The following is a 17499-nucleotide window of genomic DNA, read 5'->3' on the forward strand; positions in this document are numbered from 1 at the left end:
TAGAGATGGAAATATGTTGACTGGTGCCAGCAGTGTGCTAGGTAGATGGAAAGAATACTTCGAGGAGTTGATGAATGAGGAAAATGATAGAGAAGGGAGAGTAGGAGAGGCAAGTGTGGTGGACCAGGAAGTGGCAATGATTAGTAAGGGGGAAGTTAGAAAGGCATTAAAGAGAATGAAAAATGGAAAGGCAGTTGGTCCTGATGACATTCCTGTGGAGGTATGGAAGCATCTAGGAGAGGTGGCTGTGGAGTTTTTGACCAGCTTGTTCAATAGAATTCTAGTGCGTGAGAAGATGCCTGAGGAATGGAGGAAAAGTGTACTGGTGCCCATTTTTAAGAACAAAGGTGATGTGCAGAGCTGTGGCAACTATAGAGGAATAAAGTTGATGAGCCACACAATGAAGTTATGGGAAAGAGTAGTGGAGGCTAGACTCAGGACAGAAGTGAGTATTTGCGAGCAACAGTATGGTTTCATGCCTAGAAAGAGTACCACAGATGCATTATTTGCCTTGAGGATGTTGATGGAAAAGTACAGAGAAGGTCAGAAGGAGCTACATTGTGTCTTTGTAGATCTAGAGAAAGCCTATGACAGAGTACCCAGAGAGGAACTGTGGTACTGCATGCGGAAGTCTGGAGTGGCAGAGAAGTATGTTAGAATAATACAGGACATGTACGAGGGCAGCAGAACAGCGGTGAGGTGTGCTGTCGGTGTGACAGAAGAATTTAAGGTGGACGTGGGACTGCATCAGGGATCAGCCCTGAGCCCCTTCCTTTTTGCAGTGGTGATGGATAGGCTGACAGATGAGGTTAGACTGGAATCCCCGTGGACCATGATGTTTGCAGATGACATTGTGATCTGCAGTGAAAGCAGGGAGCAACTGGAGGAACAGTTAGAAAGATGGAGGCATGCACTGGAAAGAAGAGGAATGAAGATTAGCCGAAGTAAAACAGAATATATGTGCATGAATGAGAGGGGTGGTGGGGGAAGAATGAGGCTACAGGGAGAAGAGATGGCAAGGGTAGAGGACTTTAAATACTTGGGGTCAACCGTCCAGAGCAATGGTGAGTGTGGTCAGGAAGTGAAGAAACGGGTCCAAGCAGGTTGGAACGGGTGGAGGAAAGTGTCAGGTGTGTTATGTGACAGAAGAGTCTCTGCTAGGATGAAGGGGAAAGTTTATAAAACAGTGGTGAGGCCAGCCATGATGTATGGATTAGAGACAGTGGCACTGAAGGGAAAACAGGAAGCAGAGCTGGAGGTGGCGGAAATGAAGATGTTGAGGTTCGCTCTCGGAGTGACCAGGTTGGATAAAATTAGAAATGAGCTCATCAGAGGGACAGCCAAGGTTCGATGTTTTGGAGACAAAGTTAGAGAGAGCAGACTTTAATGGTTTGGACACGTCCAGAGGAGAGAGAGTGAGTATATTGGTAGAAGGATGATGAGGATGGAGCTGCCAGGCAAGAGAGCTAGAAGAAGACCAAAGAGAAGGTTGATGGATGTCGTGAGGGAAGACATGAGGGCAGTTGGTGTTCGAGAGGATGATGCAGGAGATAGGCTCTCATGGAAAAGGATGACGCGCTGTGGCGACCCCTAACGGGACAAGCCGAAAGGCAAAGAAGAAGAAGATTTATCTTAAATTAATGAGACATCCATCCATCCATTTTCTACCACTTATCTGAGGTCAGGTCGCAGGGGCAGTAGCTTTAGCAGGGACGCCCAGACTTCCCTCACCCCAGCCACTTCCTTCAGCTCTTCCGGGGGGATCCTGAGGCGTTGCCAGGCCAGCCGAAAGACGTAGTCTCTCCAGCGTGTCCTGGGAACACCTCACCAGGGAGGCGTCCGGGAGGCATTCGAATCAGATGCCCCAGCCACCTCATCTGGCTCCTCTTGATGTGGAGCAGTGGCTCTACTCTGAGATCCTCCCAGATGACAGAGCTTCTCACCCTATCTCTAAGGGAGAGCCCGGACACCCTGCAGGGGAAACTCATTTCGGCCACTTGTATCCAGGATCTTGTTCTTTCGGTCACGACCGACAACCCGTGACCATAGGTGAGGGTAGGAACGTAGATCGACCGGTAAATCGAGAGCTTCACCTTTCGGCTTAGCTCCTTCGTTACAACGGACCGATACAAAGTCTGCATCACTGCGGACGCTCCACCGATCCGACTGTTGATCTCCCGTTACATTCTTCCCTCACTTGTGAACAAGACCCCAAAATACTTGAACTCCTGGAGAGGGCCCGCCACCCTTTTTCGACTGAGGACCACAGTCTCAGATTTGGAGGTGCTGATTCTCATCCCAGCCGCTTCACACTTGGCTGCGAACCGCTCCAGTGAGAGTTGGAGATCACGGCTTGATGAAGCCAATAGAAGCACATCATCTGCAAAGACCAGAGATGCAATACTGAGGCCACCAAACCGGACCCCTTCTACGCCTCAGCTGCGCCTTGAAATTCTGTCCATAAAAGTTATGAACAGAATCGCTGACAAAGGGCAGCCTTGGCGGAGTCCAACCCTCACCGGAAATTAAATAGACAGTCCCTCAATAATCATATTAACTATGTCTAAATTTCTACCACGTCTGTTTTTGAATCAACTTACCTGTTAAAATGGAAATTACAGCTGGCATTGGTCCCCCTGTCACAGCAGTTTACCTCATATAGGATCTTCTGTATGATGGACAATTTACACTACCGGGGTAGAGAAGGCGATCAAATCAAGAGACATATACACTTGTGAATATGAGACTTCTCGTACCAGCCCACAAGGAGACATTTATTCAGGCCATTTATCATGTTTTCTCAATCGCTTTCTCGATCAAATGACACGAAGGGTTTGTTGTCTCGTGTTTCCATCGTGAAACGGTTGAACTTTTGCCACCTGGAATAATGTGTGATGTCATGGCGAATTGCCTTATGTTATAACCACCTTTTATGTTTTTTTTTTTTTTTTTTTCACTTTCAAATAATTCCTGCAGGCCAGCCAGATTGACCAATTTTGGCCCACGGGGCGTATATTTGAAACTACTGCTTTGGAGGCAAAATTTTCCGGAAAATTTCAATTTGTACGACCACAGGGCGTTGCACTGTGCACACTCCAAACAAATATCTTGCTCATTAACTTCCTGGCTTTTATTGCATTGGCTTGTATTCATTCTGTCTGTTGGCACCATCTCGCCTCTTCCTGTTTGAGGATACTCCTTTCACTCAGTGCTGTTTTATTTTCGAGCCATCTTTCAGGAGAATCTGGTCAGAGGTGCTCACTTGTGGTTATCCTGGTGTGTTGCCAGAATGTCGCTATGTGCATGCTCACACCGCAAGGGTTTGAGTTCAGTGATGAAGTGCTGAATTCGAAACCACACATGCTGTTGACACGTGTGTTGACCAGGGAATATCCGGTGACCTGAAGTAAGGAACAAATTGACTGTAGATTGGAGGGATTTGATGATTTTCTCCAAATACAGACAGTGAGAAAACATTCACCAAGCTCTCTTGATGTTTTTGCACTGTTGAAGTAATAACCATGTTGTTGTGGACCTTGGCTTCACCCCTTGATACTTGTGCCTGCCTGAATCATCTGCTTAAACCTTGACTATGACAAGAATGGAGCAGACAAGAGGTCCAGCCATTGCCATCTAGTCTGGAGCACTGGAAAACAATCTCAATCTAGCTCTCCTGTCCTTTTCTTTTTATAATTGTTCTTCCGCCTGCCACCTCTCTTAACTCTTTTTATATTTCCTCTGAGAGCATGTTGAATCCCTTTTTCTCACGCTCCCAGTGCAGCGAGCTGGAAGATGAAGATCTTTTCCATGGCGTAGCAAAGGCTGTGCATATGATACTTTGAGTGCCGCCTGTGAAGAGGCTTAAAAAGGGAGCAACCTGCTAAACAATTACAGTCGACGCTCGTTAATGTGCCTGAGTCGCTGCCATAAACCTTATTGTGACTTCTGTCCAATGCTGGCCTCATTATTGCCTGGTTATTGAGACGTGTATGGCCCTCAATCGCAAGTCTGAATGACACATTAATGAGCGGGAGAACTGGCCAAGATAAGCCTTCTACTTTCTCCTACCAGCAAGACATTGACTTTTAGTAGTGGCTAAATATAGCTGATTTCTTGGAGAATAAAACAGGACTAGCAGGCAATGTTTACAACTCTGAACTCTGAACGGTTCCACCTGTCATCTCATGTGTATATAGAGAGAACACATCACTCTTATACTGTTCTGTGCCAAAAAACCTTGCGTATTTTTATTATTCCCACTGATTTAACGATGTTTAACAGCAGTCATCTCTCAACTTATTTAAACACAATACACAATGTGTGGCTCGTACGGGTGGAGTGAGCTGTTATTAGCCTCAATCCAAACACTTATCGGTTCTCCTATTATGAACAAGAAAATCAAAGGCGAGCGAGCGGTTAAGTGTTCCAAGTGATGTCATCACGTTAAATGTCCAAATGGATTGCTGATGTTATCCCCTTAAGCGCCCGGTCACTCTGTTGCTATTGCTAATCCAATGCCGGTCACAGCATTGCATTTGGGTATTTCTATAGTATGATGTGATGTATTAACCAGTTAGTATTCAATTAATTCCAGCAATTCGTGTTTCCATTGCATGATAGTTGCTTTACACGGTCATACTGAACTGATGCTTCTCTTTGTGGGAAAACCAGGTACTACCAGGTACTGCGTGGTACTATTTCAAATACCTGGTCAGCAGGGTATCGAAGCCGATTCCATATGGTTGAGATGAAACACTGCTGTCACTCATGCTTGAGCAGATTCCTCATTGCATTATTGTAACATTTGAGAATACAAGTTACAAATGACAAACAAAAACTCATGCTAACATTAGCTTACCCTATTGCTATGACTTAGCTTTGGATGGTCCAGGACTGTAAGTCTCCACTTTTTGTCGCTGGTTGCCCAAAGTCTCCTCTAAAATAACACAGACTCTTGTTCTCCTGTTTTTTGGTGGTGATGTTTTCAGTTACCCACAGTACTATTTTGAAGGCCAGTAGAAAAAGTGTCATTAGAGGGGTTATGGGCAACTAACTACATTCATGCATTTGGCAAAACAGTTCGAACAGCTTGTCACTTCCTTCCGGCTTGGGTAAATGGCGGAGCCCTGCAAGCAGGAGACCTGAACAAAGCGCCCGTAGGAACTTTCGATGTTGATAATGTCTTTGTTTTACACGAGATGTCTTCAAGAACTACCAAAGATGACAATATCCGATGTTTAGGGTTCATTGAAGTTTATATCATACAATATTTGTATAAATAAATTGTATGTTTAACTTTTGTCCGAAGACACCAGCCAAAAAGAAAACACAATTTTCAGGTTCAAGCCATCATGACATCAACCAGTAGGTATGCTAGTTATCACAGCATATGCAGGAAGTCAACTCAACTGTTTTCCAGGTTTGGTCATGTGACTTTCTGCATGTAGCAGATTGGCATAGTATCTTGGAGGATCATTCTATTTGCAGCTCACATTTTGGTGAGCTCCAGAATTTGGTGTGCACTTAAATAACACTGGCAACAATATTTATGAGCGTACAAGTGGAATTTTTAGAATTGCAATATGTTGTAAAAATATAAAGAATATGACATTATTGTTTGACATTATTGTTGTTCATGGATCATGAGTTACAGTAATACCTCAATGCTCAGGTACCGGACATACAGGAGGCCGAGGTACAAGGTGGCTTACAAGATGGTGACAGAAATGGAGTGGAGATGTTGCCATGGATACTCAGGGGAGGACTGTCACGATGGGCCAGTCAACGCAGGCCGACCCAGTGTCACACAGGCAGGCTCCACGCAAGGTGGCGGACAGAGTGGAAATGGTAATTAGCAGCATGATGTCAAACTCATGTACAATTTAATCGCAGTCGGTCAAAAATCTAAAGAACTTTCATATTGACAATTTTCAGCAATTTTTTTAAGGATCCTGCTTGTCCTCACTAGGGTCGCGGGTATGCTGGAGCCTAATCACAGCTATCTTTTGAGTGAGAGGCAGGGTATACCCTGAACTGGTCGCCAGCCAATTACAGGGCACATATGAACAAACAACCATCCGCACTCACATTCACACACACTTAGAAATATATAAATATATATATATATATATATATAAATATATATATATATATATATATATATATATAGAGAGAGAGAGAGAGAGAGAGAGAGAGAGAGAGAGAGAGAGAGAGAGAGAAAGGGTGGCACGATGGACGACTGGTTAGAGCGTCTGCCTCACAGTTCTGAGGACCGGGGTTCAATCCCCGGCCCCGCCTGTGTGGAGTTTGCATGTTCTCCCCGTGCCTGCGTGGGTTTTCTCTGGGCACTCCGGTTTCCTCCCACATCCTAAAAACATGCATTAATTGGTGACTATAAATTGCCCGTAGGTGTGACTGTGACTGTGAGTGCGAATAGTTGTTGTGCCCTGCGATTGGCTGGCAACCAGTTCAGGGTGTACCCCGCCTCCTGCCCGATGACAGCTGGGATAGGCTCCAGCACGCCCGCGACCCTAGTGAGGAGAAGCGGCTCAGAAAATGGATGGATGGATGGATGGATATATATATATATATATAGATGAGAGAGAGAGAGAGAGAGAGATAGAAACTACTGTTTTAAAAGTTTCTACCTTTCCAGCTGAAATTTAATTTTCTTTACTACATCATATGGTTCGGTGTTCTTTAAGGGAAAAATTATTCATCGAAATGCTATAATTGTAAATTTAATGTTGTGGCTCCATGACGCACTCCTTTGTTTTGCACTTGATGCAATACTTTCCATTATCTGTAGCCTTTTTGCAAAACCAGTGGAAACCGACACATTGAGCCAGACCGCATCTATACACAGCAGAAACCACACAATCTCAACTAAAGCCCAAAATTAATTGCTGGCCTATCTTGATCTGACTTAGAAACATGAACACTTTATCATTTTGTTGAACGAGACAAAATCAAACAAACCTGGAGGGGAAAAAAAAAAATAATTTGGCTGGATGAAAAATCCCAAAGACACAAAAATCTTGCAGGAAGCCTTAGCACAAGAGTGAAAGCTATTCTAGTGGGAAAGGAGGTATTCACTCCATATTTGGATTGTTTTGCTTTTTGTAGGTGGAACTATCGAATACCTTGGCCATATAAGGTGCCTGCCAAAATCATGTTGTCATTGGATATTTAAATGACAATTTACCTCCAGACCCCTTCGAGCATCGCATTCATCGCATTCTTGATGTAGTCTATTTAGCTTGTCTGAAAACACTTGCCATCCACCAGCTGCTGTCAATCAAATCACAGACAAAAAAGGCATTTGGGTATAACGCAACCCATCTTCCAATCCCCGTTTTACTCCTTCTTTGTACACAGGTGACAGTGAAAAGGTTAGCCAGCTGGAAGAAACCATCAACGGCCTTACCAAAGACCTCCACAACATACAGACCTCCATTCATGATCTAAACCAGAAGTTGTATGTGAATGTTTTTTTAATCCATTGCATTAATGCTACGTTATTCACTCTATACCTCTTGTAATGCAAGGTAATGTCAACTGTTGTCCTGTATAGTTCAGTACTAAATGGAGCTATTGTGCCAGCTGATTCTGCCCAGCCACACATGAAGGAAACGATCAACGACATCCACACCAAACTGGACCATTTGTATAATAGGACACAGGTAAACAATATGTATTTGTCTAGTGTATTTCATCTCAGTGGGAGAGGATACAGTATGTATTTAGTCAGCAACGGAGAATACCAGGCATCTCAGAGGGGCAAGGCCTTTACCTGTAGAAATGTGTTTTTATATTATTCAATACTATTAGCTATGTAGTTTTTTAACCCCTCCACAACTCAATAGCATGCCAAACAAAGGGTTTGTCACTTTATTTAACTAAGAACAAGTACATTTTTCAAATGAAACTTTATCTATAGAGCACTTCTCATACAATGATATGCATCTCAAAGTGCATTTACATAGTTTAGGACCAGACACTGAATATTTCATGCAAGGATATACCTTGTGATTTGGTATGTTTGTTCAGGTCCATGATCAGACCCTGCACAACATTAACAACCACTTAGAGAACGGAGGCGGTAATGACCTGGACGGAGCCGTTGTAGGAGGAGGAGGACACCGGGGGAATCAGATGATCGCACTCAAGGAACAAATACTGACAGAGCTAGAGAGAAGGGTGACTCTATCCTGCTCTGCCTGCCAGGTGAAGCCTAATGTACTATACGTGAATAGATTCCAAAGATCAGATTAACATCAAGTGCTTTTTTTAGAACCTGCTTATTTATCCAGGTGCCTCTCTGCTACAGTATCAGTACTTGTTCTGGTATACGGTCGTGTAAAGTAATGTTAAGAAGTATTATCAAGGTCTGCCACGATTTTCACCAGAGGGGGAGGAGAGAATGTATAAGCCCATTTAAAGCCATAACTTTCCTCTCCATAAACACTGATTCACTTCTGGCCTCATTCACCTTTCATGGTTCCTTACAACAAGGCATGTGCCTATTAATTGCCTATGATCCCTCATAAGCAGTGTTACAGGTACATCAGTTTGAGTATTAGAGGTAATGATTTGTCCCTAAAAAGTTAAATGCATTTTCTATAGTATATATAATGTATAGTGGAAATCTACAGTATAGTGCCACTTTTCCACTGCACTGTCGTACCTGCTGAGCTTATCCTGGTTCTACTCACTATTAATGCTTTTCCAGTGGAAAACCAGATGCCATGTGTGACGCAAATCACTGCTGGCCCTTCATTTGTTGGGCACATTCATCATCTTACATAGCATTTTACTGAGAGCTACTTCTTGGGTACTGATTAATACAAAGTGCTACCAGTTTGACACACTTACTTATAATATTCATCTGTGAACTTGAAGACACTGATCACAAATAATTGACAATCATCATCATTTCATTGAGAGCTACTTCTTGGTATTTGACAGCTATGCCCAAATAACCCAAACCCCAAAAATTGTTGAATAAGTGAGGATGTCCTGCCAATAACCATTTTCCAGGAAAAATAGGGGTTACTACCCCCCAAAAAAACAAACAAACAAAAAACATTTTAAAAAAGGTGAAAAAACAAAAAAGGTCTGAATAGGTGAATCTGCAGGTGCCGAAACACGAATACGCGGGGGTCCACTGTAATGATTTAACAAGGTAGGAAACAGATAAACATGAGTATTTACATTTTCAGTGTATCCCTTCTCGAACATTTCGAGGAACTCACAAAGTCATAATTGGTAAAGCTATTTTTAGAACAGGCCCGTACGCTACTCATGTTGTCTTTAGGGGTCACTTGGTGCCTGTGGGCACCATGTTGGTGACCCCTGTGCTGGTGTTAGCTCGTCCTCTTGCTCTAACTTAGCTCTGGACACTGCGGTATTAGGTTCCACAGTCTCCACTTTGCTGCAGGATGCATTTATTTCTTGCTCTCATTCGTGCGGGATGGTTTTAACCGTTTTTAGCTGAGCTATTTTAAAGTGGAAAACCAACCAGCCCAATCTAAGCTGGTACTGTGCAGTGTAAAAGTGGCATACATTCTTTGTAAGGGTTAGCGTACATTAGTATAGTGTAGTGTAACATGAAAAGAAGCTAAACAGCACATCAAATTTAACTAAGAAATTGAGCAACAGTTACTCCATGCACAAAGTACATTCAAGTACATTCACTAATTAAAAAAGAATCTTGCATGACAAATCTCAAAGAACACATTCTGATGAAAGTCAATACTGTGAAAATAGAAGGAAAGGTTTTTGTAATTTTCTGATTTTCAGGCTGGTGTGGAGGACTTGAGGCGGCAGCAGGAGGAAGACAGAGAAAGAGTAAGAGCCCTGGAGAAGCTGATCAGCTCCATGGACCAACATTTTAGGCAGAGCCTGCAAATCATTCGCAGTGAGACAGAACAGTCCCGGGCGTGCTGCAACACAGTCACTGAGCTGGAGAAGAGATTGTCAGATCTGAATGGCCAAGTCACCTCCACTGCCAGCAAGTGTGACACCATTAAAGGGCGACTGGATAAGGAGCTGACTGGAAGCGGGGGAGGAAAGGGAAGGGTGACAGAGGACAGGATGAATGGCAAACTGAGAGAGTTGGAGAAGAGGGTGAACAACACAGTGAGAAAAACAGAGCAAAGGTGTACTAACACTGGCAACAATCTGAAGGACAGTGTCCAAAGAGATGTCACACAGCTACGAAACATGGTACTCAGTCAGCTGGATGATCATAGCTTCAAAATCGGAAAGCTAGAGCTCGATGTGGCTGTTCTTGGAGACACTGTTACCGACCACAGTCGACGATTAAGCCAGCTAGAGAACGTCACAACCTTCATTGACAGACGTTTAATAGTGACTACAAAAATGTGTAATGACACTTGTGGGCTCAACGGAAAAGACCATCAGACTGAAGACACTGTAAAAACCTTAGAATGGAGGGTTGTGGCCAACCAAGGAGAAATCCAGAAATTTAACACAAGATTAAACGATTTGTCTGTGTCAGGTGACTCACTGGCAGACAGGATCATTAACTTAACAGACGATGTCAAAAAGATAATTGCTGTCACAGGCAAGGACGGTGAGAACTTCAACAGGATAGTCACGGAAGTTGAAACACTGAGCCAAGATTGGGAGGACTGTTCTATTTGCAGCAATGTGGAGGAAGACTTACGTTTGCTGGCCAACTCCACCACAACAGGCCTCAACAAGTGTCAGACCGAGCTGAACGATGTGCGCAGAAAGGTGGACTCAGGAGAAACAGTGTGCTCTCAGGTGTGCTCAAACCTTCAAGAAGAGGTGGGGCTGCTCAGAGAGGAAGTGGAGAAGAGCAGTGAACAGTGTAAAATCAACATCAATGATGTGAGGAATCGCTTAGACGGTCACACTGACCACAATGGAAGATTAGGAGGAGATCTGAAGTCCATCCAAGGGGAACTATCTAAGGTCATGGTCGCATTCCGCTCCATTAATGACACTCTGAAGGGCATGGATACGACCATCCAGACACATGGGTACACACTAGATGATCTGACTGACACTAAGGACAAGATTCATTCTGAGGTAAGATGAATTGGTAATGACACTGACAGTGAATTTTTCTATGACTATATTTGTTCTTTGTGCCGTTTTCCCAACAACCACTGGTGCATTAGTTTCAAAATACGTAACAGGTTACACTGGCTTTTAATAGGGTTAATCACAGTCCAATTTCAAAGTCCTTATAGATAAGGTTTACTGCACTGTTAGCATACTTGTGTTGCTACCGTAGAAAAGGAATGGCGTCATAAATCGAGGACAACATTATGACGGCCGACCTGCAATGTTTGTAGACCTGAATACCTTGTCTTGTTAGCAGCAGCAAAGCTGCTATTTAAAGCTGTGTGCAGAGCTTGTACAAACTTTTCTGCACACTAAAAAGATCAGGCAATGTTTATTTAATGACATGATGCTATAACACAGATACTATATGTTATTTATGTTGTTAGTGTTTAGCTCTTTGACAACTCACCATGTCTTCCCTCTGTTAACAAATGCAAGTTTACTTTAGTTACAGTATGTATTGGGAGCTCTGGACCCTGTTGTATAGTTTTCATAAAATTAATGTAAGTGCGCCTGACAATGTAAACATCTAGACAATAACAAGACTACCAACAGTTAAGGTAAAACCTTGATGCTCTTTGCAATCTCAAATACAAATAAATATTTTCTCACCCTTTGGGGTTACAATCAGCTCTGACTTCTCAGGGTGTTAATAAAAAACATTGCATTGACAAGTCTATCTGAAATGATTGGTGTTATAGATGACCTAAATTATCCCGTGATGAACCACTGTTTTACTAAACTTTAAATGGCCTTTGAGAATGGAACAGCCGGCTACCATTTATGGCAACAGTGCCGTTGCCGCAAGGATGTTTTATGTGTAATTTCATTGAACTGTAAAGACTGAAACATGCCTTTTTTTATGGACTGTAACAGTTAAAATAGACTATGCATCATACAGAAAACACTCTTAACATGTCTGTTTTCTGTTAAAGGTGGACGATTTGAAGATTGATCTGGCTGAGCATGTAGATGATTCAAGCATTCGATTTGGCAGCCTTGGCAAAGACATTGAATTGATCAGGAGTAACTATGTGACGGAGGTCGGGGAGTGTCGGCGAGCGAGCGATGGCCTGGAACGCCGTTTTTCCAAGTTAGAGGGACTGTGTGGACGCTTCGACTCTTTTTCGGACAGTTTGCAGAGGATCAAGGAGGGTCTGAATCAACAAGTGTCTGTGCTGTGGAGCTGTGTCAATGGACTCAATGTAACTGTCACGTCCCAAGGATATCTCATCGATAATATCCAGAATGTCCAGCTGGAGAAAGTCCACTCTAGAATACACAGGCTGAACTCATCTCTGCTGGACTTGACTAAGGAGTTCCACGATTTCATAAGACAGGATTTCATGGGTAAGAGTCGGAGGATGCAGGGCATGAGATCTGACTTTCGGACAAGATATAAAGCTTGGTTAATGGGAGGCAAAGTTAGAGAATGTAAAAAATAGACCAAAGAAAGAATCTGGCCTGTCACGCAGTCACTTAAGAGCCTATAAAGTCTGCAGTCTGTGTGAAAGGGGAGTTTCAGTAAACATCAGGGTGAATGACTCAGTCACACCAGGTTAAAGGCCACAGCTTTCTTTTCTTACCAACACAACTTTTAGGAATCTTCCTTGAGACATCGCTTATCAGTGAACATTCTCAGAAGAGGGTTTGTCTTCTTTCACTTTACGAGGGAGTTTGCAATCTTAAAACTGCTAGCAAGATTTGAATATAGCTTCACCTCACGAATCCCCCCGTCGAGTCTCTGACGAAAGCTGCACCCCTCACTAACAGGCCACTCATAAAGGCATGCCGTTATGAAAGGGCAAAGTTGTGATAAATCCCCAACATATTCAACTTTAAAAAAAAATAGCAATAGGAATATTAAGCTAGCACTGGAACTGTAACAAGCCAACATTAGCCACAGCTGCTACATCAGTAGCATGCCTTTTTGGTAAGGGAGTGGTACTATAACACTAAATGTTATCGGATTGAAGTTTTTTGGGGGGGAATGTACAATCAATTAAACATCAAAAAGGTGATGAACATACTTCTCGGACAGAAATTTGGCTTATTCCGCATCGTTCCTGAATCCTGATCTGTCCCTTCGCTCTGCTTCTGTTTGCTAGTCTTATGCCAGTTGTTAGCAAACAAGGGATGGGCATTTTTTTTTAAATATATTCCAGAGGTGGTTATTGTCAGTTTCAGCAAAGCTCCTGAAACCCAAGGTAACAGGTATTTTTCTTTGAAAATTGGAACCTCTTCTTTTAAGCTGGGTTCATACTGCAAAAGTGCAGTATTTTCAACTGGCCAATTTTCAATATACTTTTACTTTTACTAAACGCATGTCCATTCAAGCGTTGTCAAGATATCTGTCAGATTTGAATCCACATTTGGAAGAAGCCTGATCCTGATCAAAATACATGAGTCAGTGTTGTTTTCCTTCTTTTCTGCGGTGCCATGATCATCAATTTTCTACCATTAATCCTGTTCAGGGTTACTGGTGAGCTCGAGCTGGTCACAAGTCACTTTGTGGACTAGTTACCAGTCACTCACCAATCATGCATTCACTCACGTTGACAGCAATGGTCAGTTTAGATTATTCAATTAATCTAACAGAAGTACAGTACGTGGGAAAAAATCCTCAAATGCAAAACGTTGCCTTGACCCATATCTGAAACTGAGCCACGGGGGAGAAAAAGAAACTGAAATGTGTCACTGGAACAATGTAGTGTGAATCCAGACTAAGTGTTTCTCTGCTCCAGGTCCACCTGGTCTACCAGGCCCCAAAGGAGAGCGAGGGCTGCCTGGACCCCAGGGAGCTGTGGGACCCCAAGGAAAGGTGGGGCCTCAGGGGGAACAGGGCAAGCAAGGACCATCTGGACCCCCAGGTAGACAACCAAATTCTTATCACTTGTGTAGTAGGCTATGGATACAAGAACTGATTTGCAAATTAAATTCTTTGTCTTTTAAAAGTTTTTTCTTGTTGATTAAAAAAAAAGGAGGCTGATGAGTAACTCGCTATTTTTGTTTTTCATCTCATTTTCCAGGCCTCAGAGGTGAACAGGGTATGTGTTGTGCTTAACTAAATATCACATAAACACTCCATTACTGTTTCATCTGCGTAAGCTTAAACTCTTGCTTCTTGCCCCACCATCAGGTCTTGCAGGCTCTGACGCCCATGTGCCACGACTTTCGTTTTCCGCAGCACTCACTCGGCCGATGAGGGGCGTAGGAACCATTGCATTCAATGAAGTATTTGTCAATGAAAATGGTGTCTATAACCCTCGAACAGGTTTGTATGAGCAACTTTTCTTTTTTTATGTGACTACATTAGTTTGAACATCGCAAGTGGAACATAATCACAAAACCTTTAACTGCATAAAAAATGTTTTAAGAACCATTTAACGACTGTAAACATTGTTATGTGACAGGGGGGTGGCCTTAATTCACCTTTGTAGTGTAGATTTCATTCTTTTTTTTATGATTTGTGAATTATTTTTAAGTTAGCAATAATGTACTGAGCAGCCCAGGCAGACATGCTTGTGCCAACCAAGTTAATTGACAAGAGTTGCTCATATGCATAAAGGATAACTGGAAAAGCAGCGCTAGCGCAAACCTACTTGTAAACCTCTTGACTTTGTTGAGTGCGAAATACACATTCCTTCGCATCATTAGAGGAAGTGGGTCAGGCCACACCTGCCACCATTTAAAGTGGCTCTGTATGTACAATTCTCCCAAGGACTCAAAGCAGCGCCCATCAAATATCAAAACACTTTGTTGGAATTGATGAGAATGGGTAATTTTTCCTTTTTTAAAAAATATTGATGAAGAAACAGGGTGCAGAAAAAAGGGCACTTTTTTCATCCACTTTTTTGGGTGCTTGAGCACCACTTGGGGTCTATGTGTGCACGTGGCTGTGGTATGGAATGATTTATATATATATTTTTAAACCAGCCTGTTGAATGTACCCCTAACATGAGCAATTGTGTTGTATATGTTCATTTTAAGTGACTAGTTCCCTGTCTTGTCCCGCAGGTTATTTCACAGCTCCAGTGAGAGGGAGGTACTTTTTCAGTGCAATCCTGACCGGCCATAAGAACTTGAAGATCGAGGCGGTGCTGTCCAAATCCAACACCGGTGTGGCTCGTGTTGACTCAGCAGGATATCAACCAGAAGGCCTGGAAAAGCCTATGGCGGAAGCAAAGCACATCCCTGGAGCTCTGGCGGTCTTCAACATCATCCTGCCCATGGAGGCGGGGGATACGGTCTGTGTCGACCTGGTCACCGGCAAGCTGGCCTACTCGTCGGAACCCTTGACCATCTTCAGTGGGATGTTGCTGTATGAGACCATCTGATTGGATGGACATTGGTGGCTTTTCCAGAACTCTTTTATTCCTGTTGTTTGTTTAAAGACATGCAATCAGGCATGGAGACAAAAATAATCCAAGAAGGTCTCTTGAGAGGATACAAGGGTTCTTTCAGGGAATTGCATATTTTCATAACTTAAATAAACATGCTTCCCCTTTTAAACCAATCGTTTGTGCTTTGCAGCTTTAAAGAGACACTGTTTTTCAAAAAGACATTGTGGTCTTGATCTCAATTACAAAAGTCACTTCTTGGTTATCTAACAAATCCATTTTTCTTGCCGGAAACTTGAATATTAGTTTGTGATATCGTAGCCCTCAGGTGCTTAAAATGAAAAGAAAGAGTGGGGGATAAAATATTAAGCACATGGGGTTCTTTGAGTTTCTGTGTTTGAGGTAGCATATCATTGTTCAGGTTTTTACCATGTTCACAGACATTTTTCTTTCTAATGACTGCTATTTTTTCAGTGCTGACATTTTTGGTTTAACCACAAGCTGATTCCGAGAAACATGACGCAAGGAAGCCCACTGTCCTCGAAAAATGCAGAGAGAAATAAGTGGGAATGTGACAGTTTAAACCACTATTCTTTGTGGGAAGAGCAAAAGTAATGTTGTCCACAGTTCATGTGGTGGAGACCACAGGATAAGACATGGAGGAAAGAGCAGGCCAGCCGGGGGCAAACATGGGAATTGTTTCTGTGTTCTAGTGAGGAATTTGGTGCGCATCATCTAATCATTCAAACAAAATAAAACATTCAAAAAAGTAATTAAGTTACCCAAAAATACATTTAACAACTACTAAAACATGCTTTCATAATTTGTTTATGCATAAATAAGATGTCATTATGGGTAAGCTATTGTATGAGCATTAAAAGTATTCATGCCAATCAATGCATTCTGTTGCAAATGAATATTTTCCCTTGATAGAAACACCCTCTTATTATTCATTGTTGACAATGGGATTATTATTTTTTTTTTATATAGAATTGTACACTCTAGAAGGAATGTAAATATTTTTAAACATTTTATCATGTAATATTTTAACATGCTTCCACTTCACCTTGCAAGGTACTGTATATGTTTGTGTATGTTTTGTAATATGTTTGGCAAATACAAGATACACACTTTGAACAGGGACTCTGGCAGTATGGGTTTATTTGGATTCGGTCACTTTGATTGTATGTGCAGTTATCATTTTGGACCTGTTGTTGGGATGGAAAATCCCAATTGTTGGTGGAAGCGGGGGTCACCATTACGAAGGTTACAAATGACAATGAATGAATGTAATGTGGTTACAGTGTTCATTCGGTTACCGCCGTACTTCCTCTTTTTCATTTCTTCCATACTGATGGCCTGGAAGGGTTTATCTTAAACTGAGGGTGGTTCTCGGTTTAAGGAAAGCACAGGGGCCCTGAGATAAGTTACATTGAATGTCCTTGTGACTTTCAGCTTATCCCATCGCCACTCGCCTCAGCGAGTCGCTCACTTGATTAAGTAGCGTTCACCAAAATGGTGCCATACGAGTAGCCCGTGGGCCTGTTATGAAATTAGCTCACCGTTGATGGGGCATTGTGATTTCCTAGGTATGTTGTAGAAGTGATCATTAGACAAATGTAAATGATTACAGAGATTTATAAAAAAGGGACTATTACTGTCATTGATACAGCTGTTGTTGTGCCTATTGTTCTCTCATCCCTTTAACTTGAGTTAAAGTGTTGCATATTGATATTTATAGGTTAAATCATTGCTGATAAATATTGTGAAAACATTAAAAGGATCTGTCTTCACATAGATTAATATACTTTGTAATAATATATCATTAAAGGCAATTTGAGCATTTTTTTTATTTGTATTATTTCAAAAGTGTGTATCAAACCTTCGCATTAATCAGCACCGAAAAAGTAGTTCTAAGTTTCACAAAAGGTCGGCGACTCCGGTGTTCAAGCGCAGACAATGTGCGTCTCTTACTCTGCACTATGGTGCCATCGTGTGGTCAGAGACGGAAGTACAGATAGTGACGCGTGACCGCAGTAGT

The 17499-nt window shown here is 42.4% G+C and overlaps 1 protein-coding gene across 1 annotated transcript in view; it reads left to right on the forward strand.

The window, feature by feature from the left end:
* The window catches only part of emilin1a (elastin microfibril interfacer 1a), a 36941-nt gene extending 19637 nt beyond the window's left edge, over window positions 1–17304 (forward strand). Inside the window, exons 3-12 of the mRNA XM_061754434.1 lie at window positions 5672–5847; window positions 7378–7477; window positions 7574–7682; window positions 8050–8226; window positions 9802–11079; window positions 12054–12468; window positions 13863–13988; window positions 14148–14165; window positions 14258–14392; window positions 15136–17304. Coding sequence (XP_061610418.1) covers window positions 5672–5847; window positions 7378–7477; window positions 7574–7682; window positions 8050–8226; window positions 9802–11079; window positions 12054–12468; window positions 13863–13988; window positions 14148–14165; window positions 14258–14392; window positions 15136–15455 — 2854 coding nt within the window. The 3' untranslated portion in view covers window positions 15456–17304. The remainder of the gene's footprint in view (window positions 1–5671; window positions 5848–7377; window positions 7478–7573; window positions 7683–8049; window positions 8227–9801; window positions 11080–12053; window positions 12469–13862; window positions 13989–14147; window positions 14166–14257; window positions 14393–15135) is intronic.
* Window positions 17305–17499: the final 195 nt, after the last annotated feature.

Source organism: Phyllopteryx taeniolatus, chromosome 18 (assembly GCF_024500385.1).
Source record: "Phyllopteryx taeniolatus isolate TA_2022b chromosome 18, UOR_Ptae_1.2, whole genome shotgun sequence".
Taxonomy (NCBI): domain Eukaryota; kingdom Metazoa; phylum Chordata; class Actinopteri; order Syngnathiformes; family Syngnathidae; genus Phyllopteryx; species Phyllopteryx taeniolatus.